This window comes from Canis lupus, chromosome 17, assembly GCF_048164855.1.
Source record: "Canis lupus baileyi chromosome 17, mCanLup2.hap1, whole genome shotgun sequence".
NCBI classification, from domain to species: Eukaryota; Metazoa; Chordata; class Mammalia; order Carnivora; family Canidae; genus Canis; species Canis lupus.
The window spans coordinates 51,797,534-51,821,377 of NC_132854.1; the positions used below are offsets into that span (position 1 = coordinate 51,797,534).

At 36.4% G+C, this 23,844-nt stretch overlaps 1 protein-coding gene across 6 annotated transcripts in view; it reads right to left on the bottom strand.

The window, feature by feature from the left end:
* ELF1 (E74 like ETS transcription factor 1) overlaps window positions 1–23,844 on the bottom strand; it is a 106,293-nt gene that overhangs the window by 16,169 nt on the left and 66,280 nt on the right. For all 6 annotated transcript variants that reach the window (XM_072782894.1, XM_072782898.1, XM_072782896.1 and 3 more), the window contains exons 3-4: window positions 9,306–9,486; window positions 1,037–1,144 (exon numbers count right to left, since the gene is read on the bottom strand). In XM_072782894.1, coding sequence (XP_072638995.1) covers window positions 1,037–1,144; window positions 9,306–9,486 — 289 coding nt within the window. The remainder of the gene's footprint in view (window positions 1–1,036; window positions 1,145–9,305; window positions 9,487–23,844) is intronic.

A 23,844-nucleotide genomic window follows, 5' to 3' on the forward strand; every position in this document is an offset into this window, starting at 1 on the left:
AAAACTTTACACCCTGAAAATTATTAGAAAAATAAAATAGACTTTTTGCATAGTTTACGGGGGAAAAAATGATAACCACCCAACTCCACATCATGACATCTGAACTTTGCACAATCTAGATCAAAGCTACCTTTCCACTCGCATCTCCCACCTACCACAAAGCTTATACTTTACCTATACCAAAGCATTTTTATCTCAAACATTTCACTTTTTTACAGGTCTGTTTCCTTGGCTCAACCCATTCTCTCTCTTAAATGCCCACCTCTATCTCCTCTATTCACTAAAAGCTTATTTGTCTTTTATAGCCCAAGTTAAAACATTCCTTCCATAAAGCTGGTCTCTGATAATCTTAGCCAGAAAACTCTTTTCTTCCAGAACACTTTGCCATCTCTCCCATGGCCTTTGTTTTTGGCTTTTACAGTTATTTACATAAACAACTATCTTCAAAATTAATTTGTAAACTTGAGGAAAAAAAGTTATCTGTTCATTTGTATATCACATTACTGCATAATGCACTGCTATGCATACAGAAGATATTCAACAACTTAAATACATTTAGTGTTAATTTTATGAGTTTGACACTCTGTCAGAAAAGCTTACAGAAGAACATGGATTTAAAAGCAGATCAATAATGTGGCAGTGAATTTTCTGCCACGAAGTGAATTTTTGCCTATTTCACTGATGAATACCCATAGAAATCATTAAATTAGAATAGTTTGGGCCATAAATACCCTACTGAGTACACCAATGAGGTTACCAGAATAAATTCTCCTTAATCTGCTATTTTTTTTTCTTAATCTGCTATTTGACAACTAAATAAATTACTTTTTATTCCTAAAGGTCTCACTCCCCAATTTTAAAACTGAAAAAGTCTTGTTTAACTGAATACTTTAGCAAAGCTGTCTCAACTACTACTGTACTTTAAAATGAGTCTGGGACACAAAACATATGAAACATGATCTTTCGTCTCTTGATGTTTGCCATCTAACCTTTCAAAGTATATTAATACAAACAATCATAGCACATGACCACTCACTTATTCGTTTTTCATCCAGCATAGGGCCAGGAGAATCCATATTGAGGAGTGCCTCAGCAGCCTCGATAGTTTCAATTGTTTCATCCCCATTAGGACAGGATGCTTCAACTATATGAAGAAAACATGAGTTAGCTACAAGACCTCTGTTGCTCAAAAACACACAGATTTTGATCTCTTGAACTAGGATACATCACTTAATACTTGGGTTTACATACATACTTTGTATCAACAGATAAAATCTATACGGAATATGACTATTAATTTTTTTTTTTTAGGTAGATTCCACACCAGCAGAGAGTCCAGTGTGGGACTTGAACTCACAACCCTGAGATCAAGACTGGGACAGTTACCCAAATGAGCTACCCAGGCTTCTTTCCCTCTACCCCTCCCCCCTGCTCATGATCTCTCTAGCATAAATAAATTATTATAAATAATAATTATATGCCACTCGGGGGGGGCACCTGTGTGGCAGTCGGTTAAGCATCCAACTCTTGGTTTTGGCTCAGGTCATGATCTCAGAGTCTCGAGATCGAGAGCTCTGCATCAGGCTCAGAGCTCAGTGTGGGGGTGGGGGGGATGTCCTGCTTTTTTCTTTCTCCCCCTGCCCCTCCCAACTCTTGCACATGCACTCTCTTTCACATAAATAAATCTTAAAAAAAAAAACAAAAAACAAAACTTAGGCCTCTGGGGTGCATGGCTGGCTCGGCTGGTATAGCATGTTAACTTTTGACCTCAGGGTTGTGTGTTCAAATCCCATGGTGGGTGTAGAACTTACTTAAAAAAATGAAAATTACAAAAATTTTAAAAATAAAAACTTAAGCCTGTTATTAAAATCTTGTTAATTTAAGGCTTAGTAAAAAGCATATTCCTCCTATGTCAAGGCTTTGAAATTCTCTGAATTGAGGAATACTACTAAAAGTAAATTTCTAAAAAATCAAATAAGGCATAGATAACTCAATAATTATCATCTTTTAAATATTTATATATTTATTTACATAAGCAAGTTTTACAAAACATTTCAAAGTCTGCTGGGTAGACGAAAATGATAAAATTAGTTTATATAATAATTTAGTTGCCTACTGCTTAAGAAAAAAAACGAATTTCAAACCACTTATTTGTCAAGCTTTTCCTTTTTTTTTTTTTTAAGATTTTATTTATTTATTCACGAGAGACACATAGAGAAAGGCAGAGACATAGGCAGAGGGAGAAGCAGGCTCCTCGTAGGGAGCCCGATGTGGGACTCCATCCCAGGACGTGGGGATCATGCCCTGCGCCAAAGGCAGATGCTCAACTGCTGAGCCACCCAGGCATTCCTGTCAAGGTTTTCCTAATAAAAAAAATTAAAAATATACACATATTTTCAGAATAATAAGTGGGCTTTTCTGGCATCTTCCATAAGTGACATTCAGTTATTTTTTTAGTATAATTTTAAATACATAGGTTTTAACATAATTGATGTTCTTCAGTCCTTTGCAGTTGTAATTCTTAATGATCCTCTAAATGTCCCATCTACAGCCACTGGGAACTAAAGCTGGGGCCTGGGTCTTTTAGACATGACTTGAATAATTTTTGATAGCTTCATGCCTCCTGGGATGATAAGATGTTGCAGGCTATTCTTGTACATTTCCTGCCCCAAACTTAACGAAACGAATAGTTTCTCCTAGCTACCCTGGGATCCTTAGTGGAAAATACAGTTAGAGACAATGACCTGTACACTACTTTGAGGAGTTTTAAATATACTCATTATTTTGAAGAATTTTAAACATTTTCAAACATAAACAGAATAATACACTGAACTACAGTGTATTTATCACCCAGCTTTAAGAATTATTGACTCATGGCCTATCCCATTTTATCTATATGCACACCTCTTCCTCAATATTTTATTATAAATTCTAAACATCCTAATATTTAAGTAGTAAAACTTTTACAATGTCTCTCTAAAAGCTAAGGGCTCTGTTTTGAAAACATAAACATGGGATGCCTGTGTAGCTCAGAGGTTGAGGGTCTGCCTTTGGCTCAGGGCGTGATCCTGAATTCCCAGGATTGAGTCCCACATCAGGCTCCTTGCATGGAGCCTGCTTCTCCTCCCTCTGCCTGTGTCTCTGCCTTTCTTTATGTCTCAAATAAATAAATAAATAAATAAATAAATAAATAATCTTAAAAAAAAAAAGAAACAAACATAAACATAATACTACCATCAAGCATTTAAAAACATCAGTATTTCCTTAATATCAAATAGCATACAAATGTCCAACTGTCCGAAATATAAATGGCAGGTGGCAGGGGGAGGGTTGATAGTTTTTGTTTGAATCAAGTTTCAAACAAGGTGCAAATGAATGACACATTTCTTAAGTTTCTTTTCATTTCTATGTCCCCCCTCCATCTTTTTTCCTTGCAATCAATGAAGAAGTTAGGCTGCTTGTCTTGTAGATTCCCCACAATCTAGATTTTGCTGATTCTCCTCCCTTTGTATAGTTTAAATGTTTTTCTGTATCTTCTTTAAATTGGTAGTCAGTTCTGAAGGCTCAAACAAATTCCACTGAAATTTTAGGGGGAAGGCTATTTTTAATATGTGATGATTAGCTGGAATAACATTATAAAGAGAATAATAATCTAGTTATTTAATAATCTCATTTAATAATCTAGTTACTCAGTGATATAATTCAAATAGGAAAAGGAAAATAAATGTTTGCTTCTTAATCATATTTGTTAGTTTTCAAAAATAGTTATTAACATCATTTATTGGTGACCATTTTTATGTGCGTATATCATTATGAGATCACTGGGTGGTACAGTCAGTTCAACATTTGACTCTTGGATTCAGCTCAGGTCAAGATCTTGGGATCATGGGATCAAACCCTGAGTCAGGCTCCTCGCTTGGCGCAGAGTCAGCCTGGGTTTCTCTCTCCCTTTCCCTCTATCACTCTCTCTGCTCTCTCTCTCTCTCTCTAAAATAAATGAATTTTATAAATAAAAAATAAACAGATCTACTTTAATCCATTAGTTACTGTCCTCATTAATGTTTAAGTTGTCCCATGTTTGACTAAAAAATATTTTGTCTTTGTCCTTTTAAAGAAAACAGATCATGAGTTCATACTAATATTTGCAATTCAAATTTAGCACTATAAAATTTATTTCTAGAATTATATATTTATACCATGTAATTATGTAGACTCTATAGGATTATAGAATTTTTATTTAACGTTGTAATTTAACATTTGTATATCTAGTTTTACTCTATAAATCTTGGCTTCTTAGGACATTAACATCATTATTTGTTTCATTTTACCCTAACATCTCTCTCATATGTACACACTCACACAAGTTGTAATTACTGGAAACAATTTAAGATTTCTTAGCAGCTTTATTTTTATTTTTTGCCTTTTAGGCTATTTCCTGTTAGGAAATGCATAGCCTTAAAAATAACTTTAGAGGCGCCAGGATGGCTCAGTCAGTTAAGTGTCCAACTCTTAATTTCAGCTCAGATCATGATCTCAGGGTTGTGAGACTGAGCCCCAAGTCAGAATCCATGCTGGGTGTGAAACCTGCTTAAGATTCTCAATCCTCTCCTTTTGCCCCTCCCCCGCTCATTTTCTATAAATAAATAAATAAATAAATAAATAAATAAATAAATAAATAAATAAATAAATAAATAAATATTTTTAAAAGATCACTTTAAGTAATTCTTCTTTTTATGGTTATGCCACTCCTCAATTACAATAATGTAATTAGGCTCATTTGTTTTAGTGTGCTTCAATTTTTAGAGATTGCTAATTTTTCCTCTTTTGGACCTAGTGTTGTTTTATCATTATGTTAAATGTTTACTAGGTTCCAAAGTTAAAATGACATAACAAAGTGTATTTAGAAAATCTACCTTTCATCCCTGTCCCTTCCTTTTCCCTGTAAAAAACCATTTTTATTAGTTTTGTGATTTATCTTCTATATTTATAAAAGAGATATATCTTTTATATTTATCTTTATATTTTTAAAATATAAGCAAAGACACATTATTTATATCTTTTCTATCTTAAATAAAAGTAATATACTATTTATGCTACCTGACCTTTGCCTTTTTTAACTTATTATACAGTAGAAATCATTTCACAGCCATATATACAGAAATCATGTCACCTTTTGTATTTAAAAAATATGAGGCAAGTTAAATATGTTTAGTATCATTGTTAGTTTGTAAAATTTTATTTCATTCAGCTTCATTTGCTTAAATTGAGAAAAGCAAAATAAATGGGTAAGTCCTACATAAAACAGGAAAGAAAACCAAAAAAATACATCTGCCTTTTAAAGACATAAAGAAAATGTTAGCCTTTCATTAAATGGATGCCAAAAATTTCTTTTGGCAATAGTAAACCCACAAGCTTTTAATATGTGCATTTTAAAACTTCTTTGTAAAAAAGAAAAAAACATTAAAGAAATTTTTTTAATTAAAAAAACATTAGCTGTGACCTAGCAACTAGTTAAAATCTATTTACACCAAGGACAGAAAGCATAGATACTATAATAATTTAGGGAATAATTAATTAAATATATTTTATATTATTATAAATTACTAAAAATTGCATTTGATCTTATAAAAACAGACAAGAATACATATGAAAGAGACCTAATAGTATTATTTAAAAGATAAGATTTAATAATGAGGGGCATCTGGGTGGTTCAATCGGTTAAGTGTCTGCCTTCAACTCAGGTCATGATCCCAGGGTCCTGGGATGGAGCCCCTGCATCAGGCTCTCTGCTCAGCAAGGAGTCTACTTCTCCCTCTTCCTCTGCCCCTGCCTCTGCTCCTCCTCTCTCTCTCAACACACAAGCTCTCTCTAACAAATAAAATCTTTAAAAAAACACTATTAGGGATCCCTGGGTGGCTCAGCGGTTTAGCGCCTGCCTTTGGCCCAGGGTGTGATCCTGGAGTCCTGGAATCAAGTCCCACATCAGGCTCCTGGCATGGAGCCTGCTTCTCTCCCTCTGCCTGTGTCTCTGCCTCTCTCTCTCTTTCTCTCTAGGTCTATCATGAATAAATAAATAAAATCTTAAAAAAAAAACACTATTAAACAAGACTTACTAATGAATACAGTCATTATGGTTACCTTCTATTTGAGAAAATATAATTTGCACCACCTCCGTTAATTTTACTTTTAGATCTTCAAAGATTGGCAATGGAAGAAGAATCTCCACATACAAAGAACTCGTGGTCAAATCATTTTAAAAAATTGTTAACACCATAACCTTTTTCAAAATGAAACCTTATGTGGAACTCCAACATATAGATAAAAGTGGTATTTTACCATTATACAGGTTCAAATATACATCAAACTTGATATGAGATCAACCGATGATAAAAATGAAAGTGTTTTGATGAACATGAAAATCTGAAATCAGGGCATACAGATGACACAGTCTAACAGAAGCCTCAAATCCATAAAAATAATTCAATCTTTCTATCACTGAAGATTTCAAACAAAATAAAAATTATGGAACATAGTATAAGGAATTCTCACACATCCATTCTCAGCATTAACCATTATCAACACATGGTTAATCTTCTTTCATTTATACTCCAGTTACTGCCCCAAGGTCCCCTTGCACACACCCCACACCCACTCCCCAGATTATTTTGAAGGAATCTAAGACATCATATTTTATCTAAATATTTTAGCGTATGTATGGCATGTTATTGTCATACCTAAAAATACTAATAATAATTCCTTAATATCGGGATGCCTGGGTGGCTCAGCGGTTGAGCATCTGCCTTTCACTCAGGGCGTGGTCCTGGAGTCCTGGGATCGAGTCCCACATCCAGCTCCCTGCATGGAGCCTGCTTCTCCCTCTGCCTCTCTCTCTGTGTCTCTCAGGAATAAATAAATAAAATCTTTTTAAAAAATTCCTTAATATAAAAAAAAAAATTCCTTAATATCATCTGAAGTGCAACCTAGGACTCACATGTACAGTTTATAAACTCTTCTTTCCCTATCTCTTTCTTCCCCAGTAGTTTCTGAGAAACACAACATTCTTCCTTCTCTCACTCTGAACTTAGGAGGGCTACAAGGTTCTTCACTTTCTTATGACATTGCTCAAACAAGGATGAAAGAGTTAAAGGCTCAGGTTGGGAAATAAGAAAGGGGAGGGAGAATATGCAAATAGCAAATCTGGTTTTCAAGATACAGCTTGTTGTCCAGACCCGTTCAATACCAGTTCTACTTTCCAGGAAGGAAGGGGCCTGTTTGTATCTTGCCATCAGTTATCTTTAAGTCCAAGCCCAAGAGAATGAAACACTGAAAGAAGCAATTCTTTCTCCTAAAGATCTAAGATCTGCTTTCCTAAGTCTCAATTCCTTCTCTGAGGACCACGCTGATGACTAAAACCAGGAATAAACACGCCTTTAGGGGAGACTCTCATTCCCAACCTACAGAGACAGCATAGCCTTACATTAAGGCATCAAGAAGTTGTGACAAAATATACTGCAAAAAACCCACTAGCGGGGATCCCTGGGTGGCTCAGCGGTTTGGCGCCTGCCTTTGGCCCAGGGCGCGATCCTGGAGTCCCGGGATCGAGTCCCACGTCGGGCTCCCAGTATGGAGCCTGCTTCTCCCTCTGCCTTCCTCTGTCTCTCTGCCTCTCTCTATATATATATCATAAATAAATAAATCTTTAAAAAAAAACAACAACCTACTAGCTACACAAAGGATATATGCACAGTGATGATCATTCTGTTATACAAAACACACGATCTGCCACCAGTAATGAATGGAAACGTCTCATCGATCAATCTAATTCCCTAATTGATAAGGAAAAATCTGCTAAGTCTAGATTTATCAAAATACTTTCATTTGGGTTCCTCTAAACAAAAAATGTGAATACAGGAGAACAGGCTTTGTAAAAAACAGAGGACAATACAAAAACTAAGTGTTGTTTGTCAACGTTATCAGTGGGGACTCAGTCACATGATACGTGATCTTACGCAAGTCATTTCATTTAACCTCTCTTCTTTTTCTGTTCTGAGAATTAAATGAGATAATGAACTTTTAGAAATCTACTATGTTAATATGATGCGCTTAGAAGGAGACAGTGCCGTTTTGTGGTATTCTTGCTCAAAAGGCATTATTTCAGTCCACTCATGAGTGAATATCACACAAATAAAATTAAGGGACATAATATAATGTACTCCTCGAAAGTGTCAATGTGCCTGAGGGACAAAGAGAGCCAGAGGAACTGTTATAGACTGGAAGAGACTAAGAAGAAATAACTAAATATAGAGTAAGACGGTAGATAGGATACTGAAACAGAAAAAGGACATTAGTTTGAAATGGTTGGCATACAAATAAAGTGTAGATTTAGTTAATAACATTATGGCTATGTTAATTTCCTATTCTTTTTAAATTTAAGAATAAATATTCAAATAACCTTTGCTTCTCAATAAGTAATTTTCTCAAATACCTCCAACACCTCTGGCCAAGATAAATGAATGTAAATGTATAAAAATTCAAATCCAGGGGATCCCCGGGTGGCTCAGTTGTTCAGCGCCTGCCTTTAGCCCAGGACCTGGTCCTGGAGTCCCGGGATCAAGTCCCATGTCGGGCTCCTGGCATGGAGCCTGCTTCTCCCTCTGCCTGTGTCTGTCTCTGCCCCTCTCTCTCTCTCAATCTCTCTCTTTCTCTCTATGTCTGTCATGAATAAATAAAATCTTTAAAAAAAATTCAAATCCATGTACCAATTCCTAAAACTGATGAAAAAGCATTACCACTATCTCACACTTACACAGTGAACTCTTCACGTTTCAAATATGTTACTAGTTCTGACTGAACCAGAAGAGAAATCTTCTTTAAACCCTAGTACCTTATCCTACATTTGGGTCATGGCCTCCTATTTTGCCTCCTGTGACAGCAGTAAAGAAGAACATTCCTATGTTGTTCCCTACAAACAACTTTTCATTGTTAACAAGAATACAGAGTGTGGCATATAAAAAGTGCTCAGTGAATACCTGACGAATTCAGTTGGTCTGGTTCTTCTTACATATCTATTTTGTCACATTCAACTCAGTACATTTAGGAAAGAGGGAAGGGAGGTGAGAAAGCACTATGAAACACAGGTGGATGAGAGAAAATATAATTTCCTTCTCCCTGAAGGGCTCTAGCCTCTGTAGATGATGGAGTCACTTGAAACCCAGTTAGGGACTTCTTATGTCCCCAAAATCACAGGGCAAGGATACTGCCCAAAATTGTGCTGAGGTAAGGTGCTGCTGGAGGCGCACACACACCTGTAAGCGTGATGTCGTCGTCATCATCATCTATGATCTCTTCTTCAGCGACATCCAGGGAGCTCTCAGTAATCATGTCATTGGGCTCTTCCACACAGGCTAGACCTGCGTAACTATTGAGAATGTCAGCACCAGGAACATGTTCCACAATTACAGCAGGAAAAATAGCTGGGTCACCAAGCTGTGGGAGGTGAGTGGAAAAAAGGATTAACAAAATGTTTGCTTTTGTTAAATACAACCAAAAAATATTTTATACTGGACATCAGTTTAGTTTTTATATCATTGGCTAGTTAAATCTTGACAATCTTTCTGAGCTGCAAATAATACATATCTATTAAGACAAAATAAAATTTTATTATCAATATTGGGTCTTGACTATAGGATTTCCACTGGAAAATCCTATAAAAGCATATTTTTAAACCACATTAAATTTTAAAAACCCCTAATATCACTAATTCATATAAAGTGGCACACGGATGAAATATACAATTAAATAAAATCTCAACGAAAGTTTGACAGGAACCACATAAGTTTAATAAGTGTTACATTGTCACTGGCACACAGGCTGGGTTCAACAATAGCTTTTGACTCAAATGGAAAAATTATCTTTCATTTTCTATCTCTTAATATGATCATGAAATGTTTGATATCTATCACTATCTTTCTATATTATTATTTTTATTTCTTCTGATTTGACAGTGGTAGACACTCCTCCTTTAACCCTAAATGATCCAGTGTATATTTCCTAACAATGTTTGTAGCACTGTACAATGTTAAATGGTTAACATAACCATTAAACCTTTTAAAAGGTTAAATGTTACTTCTTTCATAAGGATTTAACTACTTCAATTAAACGTTAAGATATGGGGATCCCTGGGTGGCGCAGCGGTTTGGCGCCTGCCTTTGGCCCAGGGCGCGATCCTGGAGACCCGGGATCGAATCCCACATCGGGCTCCTGGTGCATGGAGCCTGCTTCTCCCTCTGCCTGTGTCTCTGCCTCTCTCTCTCTCTCTCTCTCTGTGACTGTCATAAATAAATAAAAATAAAAAAAACATTAAGATATGGGTGCTAAACATACTATCTGTGTTTTCAAGAATCCTATGCTCTGAAATTTATGATTAAGAACCCTAGAATAGGGACGCCCAAGTGGCTTAGTGGTTGAGTGCCTGCCTTTGGCTGGGGGTGTGATCCCGGATTCCTGGGTTCGAGTCCCACATCAGGCTTCCTGCATGGAGCCTGCTTCTCCCTCAGCCTGTGTCTCTGCCTCTTTCTCTGTCTCTCATGAATAAATAAATAAAATCTTAAAAAAAAAAAGAGAACCCTAGAACATATTTTGATCATTTTATTTCAAAATGTTTCTTCCTAATTCAGAAAAGAGGAAGTTAGAAGTAAGTGTCTCTCCAAATCCTAAGTTTTAAAACAGAAAATAGGAGGTTCACACACTGCACTGTAAAACACACACACAAGAGAAAGTACATAAAATGGCAAAGTATAGTCATTTGGCTTTCCTTTTCTCTTTTTTAAGAAGCGAATGCTGCACATGCAATCCATCCTAGAAGGAACATGCGCTTGTTGAAACACTTCTTTCTTAAGAGCTCAAGGTTAAGCTCCTAATCTTCTAATGAGGCCGAGCCCAGAACTGAGTTAATTTTTACGTGATTTCATTTTATGTGCAACAACTCTATGTACCAGGTAAGAACAGGGCTTATCACCTCCATCCATTGGCAGATGAAGAATCAGATTAAGAAATTTACCTAAGGTCGCCCACGAAGTCAGAGACAAAGGCATGTCAAAGCAATTCCCAGGAGCAGTCCTCAACCCAGATGAAACCAAAGTTTTACTTCCTAACCAAATCTATGTGGCTCCTGAAATTTGGCGTAGCTGAGTGTTAAGGTTTTGAGTATTACAAGGGATATCTCCAAAATTTTATCTAAATCTACGTAGTTGTCGAGTTTCAAATAACTACAGATATTTGTTACTACTTTCTTCCTTGTTGTATTCTACTTACCAGTTAGTGAATTGGAGAAATGATGACTCTATTTCCTAGAATGTATAGGTCTCAAGAACATGGTTTTGTAGAACACTAATCCATGCTACTTGTACATCAGTGTCCCTCCCCAGAGGCATCCCCTGCTACCAGTTTCTTTGTTCCATAACAGAGACAGTCTATGTATAACCAAGTCTATTTCAATTTACTTTAATTACTTTTAATTTCACTTCAAAGATTGATAACTTTTATTCAGTTTATTAAGGAAAATGTTAGGCACAACAGTAGAGCAAGACCATTAGTTTCCTTTGAAGCGAAAAGCTTAATAATTAAGAATGAAAAGGAAGGGGGGGGGAGAAAAAAAAGGGAAACAAAAAGAATGAAAAGGGACACACGGTTCTGCGGTTTAGAAGGCAGCAACACGTAAACTCAAAAGATTGTGAACCATGACAGCTTGGGCATTCTCCAATCCTACTGTCATTTTCCTCACTTTAAATCAAAGAAGAGGGGATCCCTGGGTGGCTCAGCGGTTTGGCGCCTGCCTTCAGCCCAGGGAGCCCAGGGCGTGATCCTGGAGTTCTGGGATCAAGTCCCACGTCAGGCTCCCTGCGTGGAGCCTGCTTCTCCCTCTGCGTGGAGCCTGCTTCTCCCTCTGCCTGTGTCTCTGCCTCCCTCTCTCTCTGTTTCTCTCATGAATAAATAATAAAATAAAATCTTTCAAAATAAATAAATCAAAGAAGAGCATGAGCTGATCCTAAGGGCACTTCCAGGTTTTGTTTTCTTAAGATATTTTAGGCATATATTAAGGCATGGATGCCAAAACTAAGTATATAATGTTACGATAGAAGAGATGCATCCTTTAAAAAAAAAAAGATTTTATTTATTTATTCTTAAGAGAGAGAGAGAGAGGCAGAGGGAGAAGCAGGCTCCCCATGGAGCAGGGAGTCTGATGTAGGGCTCCACCTCAGGACCCTGGGATCATGACCAGAGCCAAAGGTAGACACCTAGCCACTTAGCCACCCAGGCACCCCTAGAAGACATTCATTCATTTGGACTAAATGGCTGGGGTGGGGGGTGGTTACCATGCACAACAGCCACCTGCTTGTTGCCTCTGCTAGCACTATTAACTCCCTTCATTGGCACTTAACATGCACCAGGTACTCTGCTCACTGCTTTTTATGAATTACCACCTTATTTAATCATCTCAAAAGCCTATGAGAGAGATACATTGGATTATCTGTTTTCTACATGGGAAAACACTAGCTCGAGGGGAAGGGAAATAATTTACCACAAAGCATTCAGCTAGTAGGTGGTAGGACCTTAAATGAAACAGACTCCAAGGTCTCTGCTCTTTCTCCGTACACTATTATAGCCTTAAACATGGAGCCCTTTTGTTTTACTGGCATATTTATTTGGCTGTGCGAAACGAAACCAAACCAAACCAAAACAACACAACACACAAAAACCAGAAAAAGTAAGGAGCTGTGCTGTGTTTCAGGTATGACTTTCTATATCATCGTTTGCAGGGATTCTCCAATCTGAGTCTATTATGAACTTCATCATGGGCACAGACAGGGACTTCCCAGGATTACTCCTGACTTAGCCATACTGTCTTTCTCTAGGGTACTCGCTCCTTTCATGAAAAGCATGGGCCACTCTTTTCTGAATATCCCATGAAATGCAGATGTATATACAAAGTTGTTTCTCTCTAATTTCTCTAGGGTGCTACTAAATCATATACAGCAAACAGACCAACACTAAATGTCAGGTAACAGGCCTGAATCTATATATATAAAATGCATCCAGGAAACCCCGTGGGTGACTGAAAAGAATCTCCCCCTATGTTACCATAAATGGACGGAATATACTCCAGAAACTCTAGTTCCTGGTCTGGGCTCATGATAAATTCCAGCCTTTTATACGGATTGACTAGCAACTAACTGGCTCAAGTCTGAGTTACCAGGAACCTAAAAATTTTATAGCCACACATTCTAAGATTCCTGATAGAGAAATGGTTCCCAACCTCTTAAATGAAGGTATGGCAAAATTTCAAATATTAAATGTTTCCTATATTTAATTTTAAAAATGAATAAAATACTGAGACTTGTATTAGTTCGCTAGGGCTGGTGTAACAAAGCATCACAGACTGCGCAGCTTTAATAACAGAAATTTGTTGTCTCAGAATTCTGGAAGCTGGAAATCTGAAATCGAGGTGTTGGCAAGGTCACTCCTTCTGAGGGCTATCAGGGAGGGATCTGTTCCTGACTCTCTCCTTGGCTTGTAGACAACTGTCTTTATGTTCACATGGTATTCTTCCCTGTGTCTGCGTCCAAATTTTCTCTTCTTGTAAGGACACTGATCATATTGAATCAGAGATCAGATCCCTCCCCGAGGGAGTAATTCAACTCATAATAGGATCCAATTTAATTTAGTTTTAAGCCTATCATTTGATGGTTGGCTCCATCTACCCAAAACAATGGCAATTAAGATGATATATTCTTGTTACTTATTTCTAAATTGGGGTTAGTCATTATTCTTCAAATGTTTCTTTGCTGAAGACCACCAAATCTTTTCCACCTGTTTTCCCCACATCATTTCACCCAGAACCTTTCCCAAGTTTTATTTAAGAGATGAACTTCAGGAGCACCTTGGTGGCTCAATAGGTTCAGGGTCTGTCTTCATCTCAGTTCATGATCCCAGAGTCCTGGGATGGAGCCCCACACATCAGGTTTCCTACTTGGCAGGGAAGCCTGTTTCTTTCTCTCCCTTTGCCCCTCCCCCCACCCTGCTCAAGCTCACACCGTCTCTCAAATAATTAAAAAAAAAAAAAAAAAAGATGAACTTTAGGAAGATCACAGCTATTCACAAAATGGCCATATTCCTCATAGCCAGCAATAAGAGCTGTTATCTCCTTTTAAGAAATGAAGGGGTCAACACTTTGTTAATGTGCTAACAAAAATACTGTTTCATTTGGTTGGCTATGTTAAAAAAAAAAAACCTCCAAATATCTCTAAAACCTTTGTTTATTTAAATAATCATCTTCTCCTCACTTTTAGCTGAATCAGAGAATCCCAGTTTACCAATGATTGTCAACAGTGATCCTATGCTGGGAAACACCTAAAAATATCAATACTTGACCCTACATGGAAGCAAACGATCAGAACATCTGGGGACGTGACCAGGGCATGTTTATTAAAGTTCCTTGGGTGGTTCTAACGCGCATGCAGGGTTTAGAACCACTACTCTAAAGAATTACAAAATTCAAAACTGCAGTCCTTGAACTGAGTTAACCTGATTCACATCAATGTCTGAAATATTAGTAATCCAAAAAAAACCAAAGCTATATTACTTTTATTATTACATCTTTTGGCACTTGCAGACTATTTTCCCATTTGTTTTTGTAACAGAACCAAAATAAATCACAAAATGATGGGTAGGAAAAGAATGGAAGACTTCTTGGGATTACAATCTGTCAAAGATCAGTTTTCAAAGCCTCACTTTTTATAAGCAAATTAAGCAGTAGTGATTAGCTTTCAACTGATGTATAACTTTACTGAGGGTCTTAATGACTCGAGAGAGAAAAATATATACCAGCTTTCCTTTCTATTAATTTCAGATAAATTTAACACACGTATTGAAAGCAAAACTTAACAATTTTTTTTTTTTAGCAGATATAAAAAAAATCAAACCAAATTCTGGCATGAAAGAGAGTTCCCAAATTTCAACACCTTCTACTACACAGTTGCCATTTGTTGTGGTTGGTGACATATGTGGCAATACCATAAAATTAAAAAGAGAAGGAAAGTGGCCTATCTGTAAACAGCAATGTATGTTGCTACACTCACTAGGGTATACCTCAATCTCACTATATGAGTATACCAAAACCCAAGGTCCTAAGACGGTATTTAAGGAAGTATGGACCATTATTCCAACTATATGGTAAGTTTATTCAACAGGTCTTTGGTTATAAAAAAAAAAAAAACAAAAGAACTTGCAAATAACTTGTTTACCAAGTTTGCCTGACAGCATAGCTCAATCTAGTAACATGGTTGTGAAACATTCTGCCAAGATCCTCTATGAAATAGTTGAAAATGAAATATGTATCAAATGTTTTCCTGAAAGAAAGGCAAGTTAAAAACAGTCTTTAAAAACTTCCCAATGCAGACATTCATTTTTTAAGATAGATGCAAAATGAGCACATTTTTAAGTATTTACACTATCACTTTGTCACAAGACAAGGCAAAACCAAGAGTGGGCGGGGTGGGGCGTCCCTTTTCCCATAATCTTCAGTAGCATCCCCACCCAAAGGCCACTCCAAGAAACTTAACACGCTAAACATAGTTCACTTGCTAAGAAAATGAGTCTTTGAAACCAATTCCCATGTCTTTTTTTTCTGATCAGAATACTGCCCCCAAAGCCTCATCCTACAAAGGCACTGCTGTGAAACTATTTCTTTCACCTTTGACTTAAAAAAACAAAACACAAAACCAAAAACCCAACAACACCTCAGTCTATCAAGGACACGATCAGATATTTCCTATGCAGCAAATGCACTAAAAATACCCCTGGTGAAAATAGGATGTAATAGTAAGTGCTTGAGCTCTAGAATTAGAATGACCCTGATTACGGTCAGACTGCACCATGCCCTGGGTGTCTGAACTCCAACAAAATTTTCAGCCTCTCTAGGCTTCCATGTTTGTGTCTACCTAAAATGAGAATAACTTCCAGAATTGTTGTAAGAATTCAATGACATGCAAATAGATCACCTGTTCTGCATGGCATATAGTAACCATTCAATAAAACAATTTGGTGATATAGTGCCTCAATATTTGACTTAGATAGAAATAAACACTCTTAAAATTTGGCTTACTACTTATATACATATACCAGATCATCACATTGTACACTTAAATAATGTTATATATAAGTTACATCTCAATAAAACTGGGGGGGGGGGGACTTCTAATCTTACATTTGACAGACATGTTTTTTTTGTTGTTGTTGTTGTTTTTAATTAAGAATAGTCCTTCCAGAAAAGCAGTGAACACAACTCAACCATCTAGTCTCAGCAACAATTGTTTAACAGCTTCCAGAAAAAGCAAAACCTGAAACATAATCAATTTTGTGACAATTCATCAAGCTGTACACTTATGACTTGTGCATATTTTATATTTATGCAATATTTCAATAAAAAAGTCTAAAAGTAGAGGTAAATCTGATGGGAGATACAGAACTTAAAAAGGAGACTATTACGGTATAAGCCATAATAAAATTAAAGGGAACATCTAGGTGGATTTACACACATAAACTTAAGGTGACGAGTGAACAAAATGAATTAAAATTCCTAAAAAAAAAATAAATAAATAAATAAATAAAAAATAATAATATTCCTTTAAACAAGCTCCCATGGTGCATTTTTGAAAAACTGTTTAGGGGAATAGATTAATACACACATACATTTGTATGCCAAGAGTATTAAATATTATTGTCCCTTTTCCATTTAGTTCCCTTCCCTAATAACTACCACTGTTTCCAGTTTTCAAAATACATTTTGAATGATCTCAGGAATTGATGTATTACATAAAATAAGCCGGATTGTGCAATAAATCTCTGAGGCTCAGAACAAAGTTTTTTGTGAAGGCTTCTTCACAACCAAATTCTCCTCATACTTTAAAAAACCTGTCATTAAAACAGCTTCATTATCTGCAAATGAGAATACTTCTGTTGACCAATTCAAGCTCTCTTTACATGAGCTTATCCATCTTTAGTCTAAAAGAAAATGAAAGAGAGCTTCAGCAAACAAGCAGAAAAGGCTATGGAGCTGTAGTACATACTGCCTAGCACGTTTGTCTAACTTCTGAAAAATAGCTTTCCGGACTAAAAATGTAGTACGTGAATCTAGTTTTTAAAAATTTTAATATGTAAATGTATTTGGGAGAAAGTGAGAATCCTACTTATGTATAACTGCTATAAAAGACGATTTACTTAATATTCTTCTAGATTCTCTTTTTCCTTCGAGGTTCTTTTTCCTCTTTTATGTCTTTCCCAGCATAATGGATAAGAGCTTGGGCTTTCTCAAATCCTCAACTCAACCCCAGTGCAGGTGCTGTTGCATTCTACAGTAGTGTTTCTGGGCAACATTCATCTCCTCATTCAACCTCCCCGAGATTTCTCCTTACAAAGGCTCTCCTTATTCATAAGATGAGGATAACAATAGTGGCCACACAGTACAGGGTTATGGCGAGGATTGAAAGAAAATATGCGAGAGCACTCTCTTTGTGAAGACTGTGTATCCCGGGCAGCTGTCCTAACTTGGGCTCGAATAATAAATACTCTCCTCCTTTCTTCTAGAAATTCTAAAAGGTCTGTTTCATTTTGTGTTGACACATCTCTAGAGAAAATATTCTGCACTCGTAAGAATAACTAAAAATAAAATAATCAGAAAGAAACAGAAGGAGTAAAACATTTTTAAGTCAACTGTATCCAGGTGTGCCACACTCAACCAAAACCAGTTGAAAACCAGGTCACTTAAAATAGACTCTTTAAAAGTTGAAGGAACAAAAATGTGTACTTTAAAAAGAAAATCTAGAGAAACAGAGGTATTGAGGTTGACTTTCTAGTCTGTAGAATCACCTGTCCTTCCTCTATAAATTACAGGTAAAATGCTTTAGCTCATGCTCAGAGTCTCATTGTAAAAATCTCATATGGCTTTCTAGACACCATTGTGGGGCCTGCCTCCTCCCCCCAAGTATGTAAAGAAAAGTTAATTATCAAGTCAGAGAAAAGAAGGAATCTCACAACTAGAGATAGTTTTCCTCTTTTGAGGAGTAGCCTTTGGATAAACTTCTATGAATTATTTTTTTTAAAACCAACATCATATAATTTAATAAAATCAAAATTTTTTAAAAAGAAAAAATGCATATTGCCCACAGGACCTGGCAAAGGTAAGAGACAATAAATATCGCTCTTATATTTAAACAAACTACCCATTTGGGGATTAACCTATCGTTCATGTGTCCACACATACTTTGCCAGGTTTTGGTATCAGTGTTATGTTGGTTTTGTAAAAACGAATTAGGAAACTTCTCTCTCTGAACTGAAACTATTTAAACTATTCATTAAAGTTTAAAATAACATCCATGAAACTCTTTGGACCTACCAGTTTTATGCATGTGAGGATTATTCCTGGCAATCTCTTTGGATTTTTTTTTGTTACTAGTGCATTTTCATTTTAAACAAAACACCAAATATTCATTACTGCCATTCTAAAAACTTTGAAATACTTCAATGCACTACCTCAAGTGATATATCAAATCCCCATAGACTTGTGCAATTATCTCTTAACAGAAATATAAACAAAGTACTGTCAAAATTAATTTGTAAAGATGGACTCCCGGGTGGCTCAGTGGTTTAAGCACGTCTGCCTTCGGCTCAGGGTGTGATTCCAGTGTTCTGGGATCAAGTCCCACATCGGGCTCCCTGCATGGAGCCTGCTTCTCCCTTTGCTTCTCTCTTTCTATGTCTCTCTCATGAATAAATAAATAAAATATTTAAAAAAATAATTTGTAAAGAAACGAACAGCTAATAAGACCAACTATCCACTGATACTCTAAAACAATGTTATTAAATCAGAATTGGGACCCAAATATCCTTAGTAAATAGGATAGGTTATTTTGAACAGTACCCTGGGTGCCTTTGCAACTCTGCCCTAGGAATCTATTACAAGATTCTAAAATAGTTATTCTAGTTATAATATTCTTCAATAGGAAAAGGAAATAGTATCTCTATAACAGAATGATTTGTAGGAATTAAAGTGTATGTGGAAAAAATACTATCAACCATAAAGGGTTCTACGAAATGTTAGGAAATATTTTTACACTTGACTCAAGACTAAAGAAGGCAATGTATTACAAGGCAGCATTTAGACACAAAACTAAAATATATGCTTCGACCAGCCTCTTCACTTTCCAATGGCTCTCCTTCAATATCCTAGGTTTTTAAAAAAAGATTTTATTTATTTGAGAGAGAGAGAGCACACATGAGCAGGGGGAGGGGTAGAGGAAGAGGAGAAAACCAGACTCCCCGCTGAGCAAGGGAGCACAACATGGGGATCTACCCCAGGATCCCAGGATTATGACCTTGGCTGAAGGCAGATGCCTAACCAACTGAGCTACCCAAATGCCCCCAATATCATAAGTTTTTAATGGATTGTGTATTTTTTATAAACATCATGGTGTAGATAAATATTACGTTATGGCCATGGGCTTTGTATAAGAGAAAAACGATTCAAATTTCTGGAAATTGGGATGCCTGGGTGGCTCAGTGGTTGGGCACCTGCCCTTAGCTCAGGTCGTGATCCTGGGATCCAGCATCGAGTCCCACATCGGTCTCCCTGCGAGGAGCCTGCTTCTCCCTCTGCCTGTGTCTCTGCCTCTCTCTCTCTCTCTCTCAGTCTGTGTCTCTCATGAATTAAAAAAAAAGTTCTGGACATTAATATAGCTTGCAAAATAATTGGATTAAAATACACCACGGTGCTGTACAAAGTGTTATCCTCCAGTCTCTTTGAGTCTTTAATAAAATGATCAATAAAATTAAAATAATGTGGTATTCTTAATGTGGTGGTGGTGATGGTGAAGCAGCTACTATGTTAAGTACTTCATACGGCTTATCCCAGTCAATCCCTACAGCCCTGTGCTATTTTATTGACACTGGTCAACCAGCTAGGAAGAGGCTGAGGTGAAACATGAACCCAGGCCATCGGGTTCCCCAAGTCCACAAGATCAATCACTAAGATAGACAACAAGAGTACAGGATCCTATAGATAAATTATTGTCATAATAAAAATTTTACCTCAGTTATAAAGTTTGGAGATACATATATAAGAAGTTTGTTTTATTCTGTTGACCACAACAGAGAGGAGTGTTCCAGAGGAAGCCTAGCTTCTCTTGCATAGCAGCACCATGAAACATAGAAAGGTGTAAGTAAAATGGTCTTTTCTCCAGAATTCTCCCAGATCATTAAAATTCCACTGTAAATTCCTAGGGAATTGATTTGGCTAAATCTAATTCCAGTTTAGGTCTTTCATGACTGTTGGCCGCCTTTAGTCTTTGCCCAGATTTTTCTTTTTTCAGCCAGGATAAATTACAACTTGGCCATGCATCTCAAAAAGTAGAACAGTCACTGAAAACAATCTTGGTTTTCTTATTAGAGTGCTCATTTAAAAAGTTTAATACACTGGTGAATTAAGGGTGTGTGTGTATGTGTGTGTGTGTGTCCCCCCAAGTCTGACACAATTAGTTATAAGGTTAAAAAAAAAAAGTAGCTATTGGGAGGTATAGTAAATCTTAACTAGGTTTAAATGTTCAGTTACAAATCAACTAGATAATATCACATCAGTCACTATCAGATTGATGTTTTAAACATGCAGATTCTATATAACTCATAAAATTTAAGCAAAATCATAACTAAAGAGGCAATTCCTACTTTTAAATAATGGACTTTGACAAGAATCTTATACAAATATGTATGAATCATAGAATAAAATGAGGCAGACATTGCTGAATACAGGCATTTTAACTACAGCAAAGCCTTTACCAGAATGTTAAAATTGTAATAGCCAACTAGACAATGACAGAAATTGGAGTCCTTCTAAAAAACGGAACAACTCCAGATCAAAATATGTCAGAACAAACTTAGCATTTAAAATATTAAAGGAGAATGCTTCCCCACAGAATTAATCTGCTGGATTTTCAAACTCCTGATTGACAAGCTGATTGGCTTATTCTAGAACCAAGCCAGCAAAGAAAAAATAAGAAAACATTAAAAAAAAAAAAAAAGCTGAATAACATTTGTCTAACTGGTGTTCAAATTATAAAAATTAACTTCATTACCAAACAACTGAGCAGTACTGAGTACATAGTGGTACACAACAAATAACCGAATGCTCATAACCTTGGAAATTAATTCATTTTTGGTGAAGGAAATAAAAGCTCAGTGAAATTTAAAAACTTGTCTGAGGTCACACATTTAGAAAGTGGTGGCTCCTCGTTCCCAGGCTGATATTCTTTAATGTCATATGTCACAGACTTTTAATTGACAAGAAACATCAATTTCCAGAATTTAGTATTATGCTGAAATTGTAGCAGTTGATATGAATGCACACAAATCAATCACTTTTTAGAAAATCATTTCCCAGGTAAATCTTCAATCCCAAATTATTTCTGAATGTGCTTCCATGTCAGGGCAGGGAATACGGGGAGGAGCTACTAGTTACTTGAGCTTCCCTTTAGTTGCTTTCCTAAAGTAAATGCAAGGTTTTCCTAAATACTCAATTTTGTTTTTTCCCATACCAGGAAATAAAGTGGAATTGACAGAAGTGCAGAGTCATACAAAACTACAAACTATAATAAATCTTTAAATTGTTACCTAAAGTTCCACCTTAGGAGAGAAAAATTCTCCTTCCCTCACTCCAGGCCCTATCCCACAATTCAGGGTGACTGGACTTCCTGATCCAGCACCTCGCATGTTCAGAGCTCTTTCTCTCAACATCTCATTAGGTGGGAACAGATGAAACAGCTAAGTCCATGGATATATTGCCAATCATTACATTATAATTCTTTCCAAAAAAAAAAAAAAAAAAGAGAACTGCCTAATATTTAGAATTTTGGTTACTGTGTCAAGAAAGAAAGAAAGAAAGAAAGAAAGAAAGAAAGAAAGAAAGAAAGAAAGAAAGAAAGAAAGAAAGAAAGAAAGAAAGAAAGAAAGAAAGAAAGAAAGAAAGAAAGAAAGAAAGAAAGAAAGAAAGAAAGAAAGAAAGAAAGAAAGAAAGAAAGAAAGAAAGAAAGAAAGAAAGAAAGAAAGAAAGAAAGAAAGAAAGGAAAAGAAAAAAGAAAAAAAAGAAAAGAAAAGAAAAGAAAAACTCTGTCTATATTCTAATTTACTTAATATTAGGCATATCAAATCTATGAACATTATTTGGGGACATCACTTTGTTAAATTCACACTCTGACAAACGAGTTAATAACCAGTTTTCTTTCTACTTTAGTAAATCAAAGGATATTACCTTCACCATTATTCTCAAAAGAGGGTTGAGGGTGACTCTGGCTTAAGAAAAAAAAAAGGCCAAGGATCCCTGGGTGGCTCAGCGGTTTGGCGCCTGCCTTTGGCCCAGGGCCTGATCCTGGAGACCCGGGATCGAATCCCACGTCGGGCTCCCGGTGCGTGGAGCCTGCTTCTCCCTCTGCCTGTGTTTCTGCCTCTCTCTCTCTCTCTCTCTGTGTCTATCATAAATAAATAAATAAATCCTTAAAAAAAAAAAAAGAAAAAAAAGGCCAATAATCCAGTAACACTATCTGTTCATATAATGACTTATTATCCTTTGTGTGTTATGTGTTAAGTAAAACAGAAAGGAGGCAAAAATTCTCAAGATCAGTAGCTAAACTGAGCTACATCAAAGAGGTACTATTTCCTTATTCATCCAGCGAGGCTGCTCTGGGTGACTGAGTACTTCTGGGAGAACAAAAATCACCAATTTCATCCCTGACACAAAACTGACCAACAGGAACTTCATTAAAAAAAAAAATGCTATTCTTGGGGCACCTGGGTGGCTCAGTTGTTTAACTGGTGCCTCTGCCTTTGGCTCAGGTCATGATCCCAGGGTCCTGGGATCCCGCATCAGGCTCCCTGCTCAGTGGGAAACCTGCTTCTCCCTCTCCCTCTGCCTGCTGCTCCCCCTGCTTGTGCTCACACAGTCTGTCAAATAAATAAATAAAATCTTTTAAAAATTACTATTCTTTTGAAAAACACACAGAATGGATATATACAATGTAGTATACCCAGACAATGAAATATTATTCAGCAACAAAAAGAACAAAGTTCTGATACATGCTACAACATGGATGAACCTTGAAAACAGTTATACTAAAATAAAAAAGAAGTCAGCCACATACTGCATGATTCAATGTATACAAAATGTTCCAGAATAGGTAAATACACAGGGACAATAATAGACTAGTGGTTGTCAAGGTATAGGGATTGGGCAGAAATAGGGCATGACTGCTATTGGGTACAGGTTTCTTTCTGGGGTAACAAAAATGTTCCAATATTGATTATGGTGATGGATACACAACTCTATTTATATACTAAAAATCACTGAACTGCGGTCTAAATAGTTGAATTTATGGTGTGTATATATATATATATATATATATATATATCCATCCCAATAAAGCTGGTTTTCTTTTTCAAGTGTACACAGGTTATTAAGGCACAAAAACTGTCAACTTGCAATTATGTTAACAAATTAACTAGCATAACATTTTGTTTTTGCTAAAATCATATATGCAAGGATAATAATTCTTCCAAATTTAAAACCACTCTTTTACCACTTGCAAGCCTTGGTAACTGACATTATTCAAATACAGTTGAAGGCACAAGCTGGGTGACAGTTCAGTTTTATCACTTGCAAGCCAGCTGCCTTCCTTCTCTAAGCCTCACTTGACTCTTCCATAAAGTAGGAATTAAACTACCTACTTTATAAAATTGTTTTAAGAA